Source organism: Chlorocebus sabaeus, chromosome 24, assembly GCF_047675955.1.
Source record: "Chlorocebus sabaeus isolate Y175 chromosome 24, mChlSab1.0.hap1, whole genome shotgun sequence".
NCBI classification, from domain to species: Eukaryota; Metazoa; Chordata; class Mammalia; order Primates; family Cercopithecidae; genus Chlorocebus; species Chlorocebus sabaeus.
In genome coordinates, this window is record NC_132927.1 from 7,376,371 (window position 1) to 7,388,909 (window position 12,539).

At 35.5% G+C, this 12,539-nt stretch overlaps 1 protein-coding gene across 6 annotated transcripts in view; it reads right to left on the reverse strand.

Moving 5' to 3' along the window:
- Positions 1-12,539, reverse strand: part of HECTD1 (HECT domain E3 ubiquitin protein ligase 1) — a 107,614-nt gene that overhangs the window by 30,911 nt on the left and 64,164 nt on the right. For all 6 annotated transcript variants that reach the window (XM_073010878.1, XM_073010875.1, XM_073010880.1 and 3 more), the window contains exons 18-24: positions 11,437-11,531; positions 9,520-9,625; positions 6,576-6,710; positions 5,515-5,654; positions 4,910-5,233; positions 3,523-3,689; positions 3,252-3,428 (exon numbers count right to left, since the gene is read on the reverse strand). In XM_073010878.1, the coding sequence (XP_072866979.1) occupies positions 3,252-3,428; positions 3,523-3,689; positions 4,910-5,233; positions 5,515-5,654; positions 6,576-6,710; positions 9,520-9,625; positions 11,437-11,531 (1,144 nt within the window). The remainder of the gene's footprint in view (positions 1-3,251; positions 3,429-3,522; positions 3,690-4,909; positions 5,234-5,514; positions 5,655-6,575; positions 6,711-9,519; positions 9,626-11,436; positions 11,532-12,539) is intronic.

Below are 12,539 nucleotides of genomic sequence, written 5' to 3' on the forward strand. Positions count from 1 at the left end.
AAGTTCAATAAATTTGAATAAGCACAGAAAATTCTAAAAAAAAATTTAAAGAGCATACTGAGCTCTTTTATTAGAAACTATCTGCTAAAGCTACTAACATGTACAGAATTAATGAGCATAATGATATTCAATTTATATATTTACTTGTAGTTGAAAAATAACATTCTTTTTTAAAAAAGGTAATGAATCTCCAAAAGCAAAAAAAAAAAAAATTGTCTATTAAAAGAAAATTAATATAAATTTTACAATCTTATTTTAGTGTTATAAGCTAACTATTTCAGGGGAAAACATAAGACACAAAAAACATTTTTTTAAAACTATAACAAGCCTTTATAAAGTTCTTACCCATACATAAAAGGGGCCCAAGCTCACATACACACCCATCCACATACCCAGATGCCCACCCACACATACACCAAGTTCATATGTTTATGCTGGCACTCAGAGGGAAATAATATTGAATTACCTGTGGGGATTATCTGCATATGTGTTCTTTGAAAGGAAAAGTGACTGCCCCAAATCTACATAAGTAGCTTAGATGAGATTTTTCAATTGCCTCTATTGTTTTCTGTATGCTGAAATAATCTCTGAAGAACCAACATTTAACTATCTCTTCTGCTACACAGAAATGTGTGAGAAAAGAAGAAGGTTCAAAAACATAGCCCAGTCTCAAATAAAAGTAACTTTTGTATTGTATTAATTGGCCCAAAAAACATACTCTCTCAACTCCTTCTATGCCCAAAAGATAGACAAAAAAAATAGAGTCAGTAATGACTAGCCATCATTAGAAATGGTTGGCTTAAGTATTTGAAAGCTAAGAACCCTCTCTGACATAGAGACTTAAAGGCATAACTTGATGGGAACGGCCATGTTGATTAGCCAAAACTAAATTTCTACATTTGTCAGATCAGCAAAAATAGGCCTTTCTTGAATGCTAAACCCTGAAATTTCTAGGCTACATGATTTCTGTTTTTCCCATCTGTGGCAGATAAAACAAAATAAAACAAACAAACAAAAAAAACACTCAAAATATTCAGATTTACATGTGAGCACTCTCTCATAAGGAGGTGCCATACCTCACAGTTCAAATGTATTTTATAGATCAGTAACATTATACTGAAATGTAATTGCAACTTACTATGCAGCAAAAATGAATCAAGAAGAAAAATAACCTACAGTGTCTATTTACCTTTGTATAGGCAATTGCTTAAGTTACTCTGCTTTTAACATTTGTACTTCAATAAAATGCTTATGTATGTATAGGAATATCACAGTGCAAGATGCTGCTAGTCCAGGCACAAAGTATTAAAATTATTTTGTGGCTGGGCGCGGTGGCTCAAGCCTGTAATCCCAGCACTTTGGGAGGCCGAGGTGGGTGGATCACGAGGTCAGGAGATCGAGACCATCCTGGCTAACACGGTGAAACCCCATCTCTACTAAAAATACAAAAAAATTAGCCGGGCGTGGTGGCAGGCGCCTGTAGTCCCAGCTACTCGGGAGGCTGAGGCAGGAGAATGGCGTGAACCCAGGAGGCGGAGCTTGCAGTGAGCCAAGATAGTGCCACTGCACTCCAGCCTGGGCGACAGAGCAAGACTCCGCCTCAAAAAAAATAAAATAAAATAAAATAAAATAAAATAAAATAAAATAAAATTATTTTGTGAAGATTGGTGGTTGTATTAAAACTGTTGTGCCATTGTATCTCGGGGGAAAAAAATATATTCTAATTTCCCTATGCAATTGCTTCAGTTGACTCCATCCCGAGAAAAAAGAACTGCATTCACACACCTCTAACTAGCCTCTTCTTCTCAAGTCACATACATCAAGGCCAAAACAATTACAGGAAATAGAATAATGACTTTTTAATAAGTATCATCAAGATGCCCAAAAAACAAGAAAATTTGAAATTTCTGAGTTGAATGGTACTACTGATGTCTCAACTATTACTGGCATTTATGAATTTTAGGTCACTGTAAACCTGTATGATTAAAATGATTTGCAATTAGGGCCTGATACTACATAAAAACATCTGGCAGTAAAATAATCCAAGAAATAGAATCTTAAAAGCAATATAATCAAAGGGTTTATTTGAATAAATAAATGTCTTTACCACATAACACATGAAATTAAATGTCAGTCATTCTCCTAAGTACTGTCACATTTATTCTAGCTCTTTAAATATGTGGTGTAAGTTGCTGGGCGTGGTGGCTCATGCCTGTAATCCCAGCACTTTGGGAGGCCGAGGCGGGTGGATCACCTGAGGTCAGGAGATCGAGACCAGCCTGACCAACAGGGAGAAACCCCGTCTCTACTAAAAATACAAAATTAGCCGGGCATGGTGGCGCATGCTTGTAATCCTAGCTAGTTGGGAGACTGAGGCAAGAGAATCGCTTGAACCCGGGAGGCAGAGGTTGCAGTGAGCCGATATCACATCATTGCACTCCAGGGAACAAAAGCAAGACTCTCTCTCAAAAAAAAAAAAAAAAAAAACCAAATGTGGTGTAAGTTGAGAATATAAACATTTTACTTTTTTTAATGCTAAAAACTGATACAAAATTGATGAAAACAAACCCACTGATGTTTAGGCAAATTATCTGCTAATAAATCAACCTTATAGTTTGAAGAAAACAATTTGCCACTATAATTGCTTTGAAGTTAATAGCAATAAGTGGATGACTTTGCTAAACTTTGCAGCATCAAAGAAACTCGATTCACACAGCAATATTTACAAAACATGATAAACTCCTCCCAAAAAAGCAGGTAGGCTGAGAAACATTTTGAAACAATAATAATCTACTAACAGATAAAGAGACGATGCATTTTGTTCCATGCTTTATTAAAAAATAGTTAAGTAAAAATGCTAATCCTTTTTCTTCTACATGATTTATGATACCATAAAAATTATTGCGTGATTCCTGTGACACTAACAAGATAAAGAAAAGCATAAGAAGTTAAAATAAAACTCACAGTAAGCTTGAAAATAAACTAGAGGGAAAAAAACCAGAAGTGTATCTTGAAGATACTCAACTTACACTAGGCTTGATTACTCCCAAAATATTACAAGTTTCTAGTCAAAGCCCAAGAACTTAAAATTTTCCCTTATTTTCTTTACATTTTTTTCCATTTACAATGTGATATCAACAGTTCTTCTAAACAGTGCTCATACATTTATGCAATTTATAAATTATCTTGAAAGACATAAGAAAAAACTTAACTACCCATTTTCTACACAAATGTGCTGAGCACCTACTCACCATTGTGCAGTTCTCCTGTGACAGTGCCTTCTCCCTGTGGGCTGCCATCCTGATCTCGCCATTTCCAATCCAAACCTCTGATAACACGAGCTCCTGGAACCATGTATTTCAGAACCTGGGAGCGTACTAGACGTCTCTGCCGTCTAAGATTAGCTTCTGCTTCTTTAGCTGCTTTCCCTGTTAGGCAGAAATTGGAGAAATAAAAACCAAAACACTTTTTACAAAAGTAATTGTTTCAGTAAGTTAGAAAAGTCTCCTATCATCTCTTTACCTAGCTGATCTTCACATACTCCATTTACAGTGCCATAAAGTTCAAATCCAGATAGTGAGAGGTAGTGTGTCTGTCCACTGGCATTTTTCCCCATCTGTTTAATTCTCACATGTCTCCACCCTTGTTTCTCATCCTTTGGTGGATCAAGAGGCCAAGTTGCAGTTGACCTGTTAATATGTTAGAGAAAAAATTATGTAATATTTTAAAACAGATGAAAAAGAAATTCAAGATGGGGAAGATTTTTTATATAACAGAGACCTGTAGAAAAAATACACTAACTTTCATATTCACTCAACAGTTCATTACAAGAATCAAGAAATCAAGGGAAAAAAAGTAGTCAAGAAAACAAGTTAAAAATGAAACCTTTAAATGTACGCTATTGATTTGACTCATAACATTAATGATTTATGATTAATATAATTCAAAGATAAAAGACAAAACGATGGGTGCAGTGGTGTGCCCCTGTTGTCTCAGCTACTTGGGTGGCTGAGGTGAGGGGAATCACTTGAGGCCAGGAGTTAGAAAGCAGCCAACATAACAAGACCCCATTCTCTTCACACACAAAAAAGAAAAAAGAAAAAAAAAAGTTTACAAAGAGTAGGAGAAATTCTCTTATGATGGAAAAAAGGATTTAAAAACATTTTTTGCAAACTTTTAAATAACGCATTAATATTTTGTCTTTAAAGCAAGAAAAAGGGGTAAAAACATCATTTAATGTTGATGTAAATTAATGTTAATAGTAAAAACTATTAATCCTAATGTTAAGAAGCTCCTCTCATACCATATCAAATGCCAAAAGCAATTTAAGTACATAATCTACTCCTTGATATGTGCCAAAATGTATAAATAAAATTTAGTATAACTAATATTTTAGAAGTTACTGACTTGTCTTTTAAAAACTAATTCAATACATAAAATTTAAGGATAGATAAAAATAAAAACATTTTAAGTCAGCCTTAATTCTACAACCAGCAATAGCCACTGCTAATATGTTGAACATTCCAAAGTATTACGTGATTATATGGAGAGTTGATGGAAAGCTTATTTCACTTGTGTCCATTAGTGTGCTGTGTGTGTGTGTGTGTGTGTGTGTGTATGTATATATAAAGCTATACACCAATTTTTAAAATATTCATAGCTTTTCAGCCTTTTGGCTAAGATCCAGTGTAAAATACTCAGCTCAGTTTTCTACTATTTAATCTAAACCTTTTGACAAAGTTTTAGTAAAGTTTCAAACTTTTAATGCCTGAAGTATCAAGTGATTTGTTTTTAGAAGGAAAATTTTGCTTCAATATTTTACAAAGAAGAGAGCTCTAGAGTATAAAATTATAAAAATAAACAAAGCTCTTTAGTGAGTTTTCCAATTTGCAAAGACTCCTCAACTAACCCTGGTTCATTGAGACTGCAGTCATCAACATGGGTATACAAAGAAGTCCAGTTCTGTCCATCTTTGGATACCTGGAAAACCCAATTTCTCAGTGCAGACCTTCCATAACCACGAGCATGACGAAGTGTATATGCTGATGGTATCACCCAGAGACCCAGATCTATGGCAAACCAGGCATTCTTATCATCATTGCTATGACAATTTAAAGCTGAATTATCACGACTTAGTATGTCTTCTAAGCGGCCATAAGGTAGATTTCTTCCTTCTGATGACGTTACTACTACAAGTCCATAGGCAGCCGGATTTACCCATTCATAAGCAGTTCTATACAAAAATAAAGAAAAATTAGCAAATAACAATGTTAAGATAATTGCATTTGCAGAAGGTTTTAAATATAAAAGTATATTAAGTACAATTCTAGAATTAGCAATTTAGACATTTTTTTCCTCATAAAAAGTAATTTGGATAATCTTAACTTCTACCTACAAGTCAAATTTCCTTAAACCACAGAATATTCAGAGTGTTAACAATTTTATTCTACTTCCTAGAATTCTTTTACCAAGTGAATATGGTCACTCCAGCTTAAAGTAGAATGACTGACTTACTTTGCATTTGTTCCAATCCAGTAAATGATTCCATTTTCATCAAAATCATGCTGGTGCCGAAATATAAAATTTTGTCCTTCTCTTAATTTTCGAACAAAAACAAATGAAGATCGGTCAAAATCATACCACTGTTTTGCTACCTAAACCAAAGAAAATATGAAAGACAGTCACCTTAATAATGCTGTTTTCAAGCATGTTACCTACTTTTTTCCTATCTCTTTAATGTGAATTGTTTTCTTTTATTATCACAAATGCTCATTTAGGCTGGGTGCGGTGGCTCACACCTATAATCCCAGCACTTTGGGAGGCGGGAGGATCATGAGGTCAAGAGATGGAGACCATCCTGGCCAAAATGGTGAAACCCCGTCTCTACTAAAAACACAAAAATTAGCCAAGCATGGTGGCGGGCGCCTGTAGTCCCAGTTACTCGGGAGGCTGAGACAGGAGAATCACTTGAACCTGGGAGGCAGAGGTTGCAGTGAGCCGAGATTGTGCCACTGCACTCCAGCCTGGCAACAGAGTGAGACTCTGTCTCAAAACAAAACAACAACAACAACAAAAAACAAACAAAAAAACACAAATGCTCATTTAAAAATATGCAAAAAATATAAAGAAAAATAAAAAGTCCCACAACCAAAGCACCTCGCTATTAATAATCACAGAGTATTTCTTTAGTTTATTATTCCAATGGATAGGATAAAACAAATTCTTGATCATACTGTACAAAAACATTTTTCCATTATCATTAGTCTTTATGTATTTTTATGGCTATATGATATTCAAATTAACAGAAATAATTATACACAATTGTCAATTAAATTTAAATTTTTAATATGAATTATCTAACATTAATTCATTGATTTGAATTAAGGTTTTTGTTTAGTATTTCAATATTACAAAATTATAATAAACATCTTCACGTAGAAATCAGTTCTAAAATGGAATTACTGGGCCAAACTGTATTACCATAACTCTGGATATATACTTCCCAAATTACTGTTCTAAAAGGCTAAACCACAGCTCAGAATGCCTATTTCACCATGCCCTTGCCAGAAACTCACCATTTTCAAAAGGTACTGTTCCAGAGATTCAACTGTAGCCAAAGGTTCCATCTTCAACATTCTGCCAGTCCTGTCAATCAATGCAGTTTCACCAGGTGCACGTTCCAACCGAAATCGTAATCTCCTTGTAAGTATCTACACAAAAACGATCAAAATACTTTGGAAAACGTCTTGGTTTTTGTCTCAGAGTTGTAAAAAATGATATACCCTAAAACAACTGCGATGTATGAAGTATAAACATAATGGAACTATGAACAAATGTCTGTTTTCTATTAAAGATTCCTTTTTTTTTCTTTTTTTTGAGATGGAGTCTCGCTCCTGTTGCCCAGGCTAGAGTGCAGTGGATTGATCTTGGCTTACTGCAACCTCTGCCTCCCGGCTTCAAGCGATTCTCCTACCTCAGCCACCCAAGTAGCTGGGATTACAGGCGCATGCCACCACCCTGGTTAATTTTTGCATTCTTAGTAGAGACAGGTTTCACTATGTTGGCCAGGCTGGTCTCAAACTCCTGACCTCAGGTGATCCGCCCACCCCGGCCTCCCAAACTGCTGGGTTTACAGGCGTGAGACACCACGCCCAGCCTATTTAACATTCTTTAGGCCAGGCATGGTGGTTCAGACCTGTAATCCTAGCACTTTGGGAGTCTGAGGCAAGAGGATCAATTGCTTGTGCCTAGGAGTTCAAGACCAGCCTGGGCAACACAGTGAGACCTCATCTCTACATATTAAAACAAACAAACAAAAAATTAGCCGGGCATGCATGCCTGTAGTTCCAAGTATTGGGGAGGCTAAGGTGGGAGGATCAACTGAGCCTGGGACACAGAGGGTGCAGCGAGCCAAGATCATGACACTGCACTCCAAAAAACAACACTACAGGAAAAGATTCTTTTATAAAAAGGCCACTGAGTAAGTTACAGTGGCTATCAAGAAAAAGATAAAGTTAACTTCCTAGAATTTCTAAACAACTTCAAATACACAACAATTTAAACAAACTTATAAAACTTTTTAACCAAAGTGACTTATAACTCACAATTTTCCAGGTAAGTTTTTGAAAAGTAGCTAATTGGCTTACTCTGCTAGAATATATTCTACAGGATAAGTATTCCTAATCTCAAAATCTGGAATCTTGAAAAGCTCCAAAATCTGAAACTTTCTGAGCACTGACATGATGCTCAAAGGAATGTTCACTGGAGCATTTCAGATTTTGGACTAGGAATGCTGAATCGGTAAGTATAATACAAATATTACAAAATCCAAAACACTTCTCGTTCCAAGCATTTTGGATAAAGTATACTCAACCTGTATGATCAAAGGCTAATAAACTTTAAGAGATGCAAAATAGTTTTTAATACAATACATTTTAGTAAGCAACAAGCACAGGACTAGCAATTTTAGGTAGTTTCATTTCTGTATAAATCTTAACTAATTCCTATAAAAACAATTAAAGATTTATATGTGCATTTTGGTAGTTTTAGACAGCAAAATTACCAGAGAGCACATTCCTGGCCTTCCTCTCTTTGGATCTTGCACAATCTCCTGAAGTGAAAAATGCATAATAAAAGGCATTGGTGCACTGTCTTTGAGACTTATCTCCAACTCATCCACTTACCAGAAACAAAGCTTAAAAACGATGGACCAAACAGTCCCCCTTACCCCTGTTATTCTGTCTGAAACAAAACACAAAGTAACCCTCTACATCTTTTACATATAGACTATCAGGTGCAACTACTGCACTGTAAAACTCCCTAGATAAGCACTCCAGTATGGGAGTCTGCTGGCACTGATAACAGTACTGGGTTCTCAGAGGTATGGCAAGTTTTGTTAGCTTTGCATTGCTTTGGCATATATAGATCCTCACTCACTCATTAAAGGCTATTATTTAAAAGAAACTATTCCATGCAGTAGAATGCAGAACAAAATTCAAAGCAGAAGGCCTTGCTAGGAAACTCTTAAGAAATCCACAAAAAAAAGTGATAAAAGTTCTGGGCTAGGATATTAGTAAAATGTATTGTTTGTTTGCCTCTAGATCCCAGCTACTAAAGAAAAGAATAATTGAATGAATGAGAATGTAAATAGGAAGTTACATATTATATACAGATATATATATATGGGGAAGAGGAGGGAAGGAAAAGAAACAGGCTATGAAACCATGTGGCTGAAAGGACTAGTGAAGACTTGGGCAATCTGACTCTAACCACTGACATCAAGAAAGACCTGAAAAAAATTGTGCTTAAAATATCTTGATGTTTTTTCTTATGTTTACAATATAGAGATAAGGAAGGGACTTGCCATGGTCTGAATGTCTGTGTCCCCGCAAAATTCACATGTTAAAACTTAATCCCCAGTGCAGTGATGTTGGACGGCGGAACTTTTGGGAGGGCTCTGCCCTCATGAATGGGATTAGTGTCCTTTTAAAAGAAGCCTGAGAGATCTTGTTCATCCCTTCTACCACGTGAGGACACAGCTAGAAGGTTCCATGTAAGAGGAATAGGCCCTCACCAGACACCAAATCTGCTGGCATCTTGATCTTGGACTTCCCTGCTGCCAGAATTGTGAGCAATTAATTTGTTTATTAAGTTCGCAGGAATTTTGTTACAGCAGCCCAAATGGACTAAGACAGAACTGACTCATAATGGTAGAATAAGAGGAACCCTTTTCTCAGCTTTTTCCACTGATATAATCTTTTGCCACTTATGATCTACGAAATATAATTCTTTTAACAAATATTAAATGAATAAATGCATCCTTTCCCAGTGATTTGATCAAACAAAACAGATTTCAAGTCATTAAGATCAATCAAATGGCATATAAGCTAAAATCTTTAAAGATTAAGTGAATCATTTTTATTTTAATCCGCGTGAAAGAAAATAATTTTTTTAAAGAAAAGTGTCACACTGTTCCTAGATGCATTCAGCAATACTAGCTACTACATTTTTTATGGTTACCTGGAGGTTATATGTGGATCCTGGTGTATCATACAAATGGAGAGGTAGGCGTTCAATAGATTCTAGTACAGCTATTAACTTTCGAATTAATGCAACTGCTGGTCGACTGTGAAGAAATAATTATTATTAAGAGCTTTTGTATAACTATATGTAAATGTTCATGCAGAAAATATAGTAATCAACTTCACTATATACCCCTACTTTTTCATGACTACAAAGTTTAATTTTTGTATTAGATTATGTCTGAGTAGAGATACTCTCACAACTCAATTTCCTTCACTTAAGAATAAAACGTTTCATTTTTCGAATAAAAACTTAATTACATTTAAAGCAGACGTATGATTTATTTTTAAAGTTTAAATAATTTTGTTTGATATTTGATAAATAAAAAAGAATATAAAGCAACAAAGTTTTGAAAAAATATTTGATGGCAAGGATATTACAACATATCCTTTCTCATTGTTAGACTGTAAATTGCGATGACACTTCCAGAAAACAATGTGAAAATCTGAATCAAGAACTTTTAAAAATCGTCTTGCAGAGCTGGGCAAGGTGGTATATGCTGCAGTCCCAGCTACAAGGAAAACTGAGAAAAGAGAATCACTTGAGCCCAGGAGTTTGAGGCTGTAGTGCAAAATTATGGCACCTGTAAATAGCCAGTGGACTCCAGCCTCAGCAACACAGCAAGACTCTATCTCTTTAAAAAAAAAAAAAATCTGTAACCTTTAACACAGTATTACCACTTATGGAATTTACGTAAAAAGATGTTTCCATTGAGACTAGTATATTTGAGTATTAGTAATAGTTTTCAAAGAGCTAAAATGTTTAACATAGCAATACTTCAATACATTATTATACATCCATAAAGATATAATATGCATTCATTAAAAATGAAATTTGAAATTAACACAATTATCTGAATTGTATAACTTGTTATTTTAAAAGTGCAATCCCATTCAAATGTACACAGAATAATATAATGAACCTTCATCAACCCAGCTTTAGCAATTAGCTACTAATGGCCAATCTGTCACCTAGGCTGGAGTGCAGTGACGCAATCTCAGCTCACTGCAACCTCTGCCTCTAGGGTTCAAGGGATTCTCCTGCCTCAGCCTCCCGAGTAGCTGGGATTAAAGATGCCCACCACCAGGCCCAGCTAACTTTTTATTTTTAGTAGAGATCGTTTTTTACCATGTTGGCCAGGCTGGTCTCGAACTCCTGACCTCAAGTGATCCACCCACCTCAGCCTCCCACAGTACTGGAATTACGGGTGTAAGACACCGTGCCTGGCCTCTCCTTCTTACGTATTTTGAAAAAATACTAAAGAGCTTATCATTTCATCCAGAGATAGTCTTTGTACATAAATCTAACAAAAAAATTATTTTTTAAAAAAAGTATTACACTTTAAAAAAGAGAAATTATCACTTAATTTATCAAACATTTCATCAGTGTTCAAATTTTCAACTATCTTAAACAGTCATGTAATTTAAACTAAGTGATCAGGCCAGGAACGGTGGTTCATGCCTATAATCCCAACACTCTGGGCAGCCAAGACAGGAGAAATGCTTGAGCCCAGGAGGTTGAGGCTGCAGTAAGCTAAGATGACATCACTGCACTCCAGCCTGGGCAACAGAGCAAAACCTTGTCTGAATTTACAAAATAATAATTATCATGAATAAGTAAACTAAGTGATCAGTGGCATGCATACCAGACATGTAATTTCAATGTTTCTTTTTATTCCATTAGATTAAAAAAAACTTCAAAAATGTTCCTATTATACATGTATAATATGTTACTTTCTTGTTAAATAAGAGTTTCTTTTGTGTGCATAAATGTTATACTAGACTTATTTTAAAGGAAGCACACCAACTGTGTAAACATTACAAACATCAAATTCAAAGAAATTTGGGGTTTTACCTTTCATCATCTTCATTTTCACTAAAGGCAGTTTTAAAAACATTTATTCTTTCTACCAGTTGACTACAATCTTGTTTCATATCCAAATCCATGCTCTAAAGAAAACAAAAAGTATAAAGTCTCAAAAAAAAATAATTTAAGGATCTTACTGAAATTTATCAAAAACTAAGAGACAAATGTTAACATATTGTTATACAATAATCACTACAATCTGAATAAAATCATTAATCATTTCATCTTTCAATTAAAATTATTTTTACTATGTGACTAGTAGGCCATGGCTAACATACAAAATTTTTTCCTTCTTCAATGTTATAATGTACTCAGCAATTATGCTGCAAAATCAGTGTTTCCCCAAGTATACAAGATGGTTTCAGATTATATTAATACAGGAATGAACATTTTCCATTTTAACAGTACTATTTACTTTAATAAGTATTAGAAAAAAACTGGTACATCAAAACTATTTCATAGATTACTAAGTGATACAATGTGATATATCACTGTAATAAATGGGAATAAATGCAAATAGTAAAGTTTATGAAGGGACTATGGGACTCATTGAAGTTCAAGTGCAATTTTTTTTTTTTTTTTTGGAGAGACAGTCTCGCTCTGTCACCCAGGCTGGAGTACAGTCGTGCTATCTCGGCTCACTGCAACCTCATCTCCCAGGTTCAAGCAATTCTCCTGCCTCAGAATTACAGAAGAGTAGATGGGACTACAGGTGCATGCCAACATGCCTGGCTAAATTTTTTTTGTATTTTTAATAGAAACAGGTTTCACCACGTTGGCCAGGCTGGTCTTGCACTCCTGACCTCAAGTGTTCTGCCCGCCGTGGCCTCCCAGAGTACTAGGATTACAGGCATGAGCCACCGTGCCCAGCCTAAAGTAAATCTTAAAAGTGCATCAGCACATACAATGATTAAGATCAAGAAATCAACTCTGGCCAGGCGCAGTGGCTCATACCTGTAATCCCAGCGTGCTGGGAGGCCAAGGCAGGCAGATAGCTTGAGCCCAGCCTGGGCAACATGGTGAACACGCAGATGCACATGCACAGGCAAGTGCACACACACACAGGCACACACACTAAAAACAATTAAAAC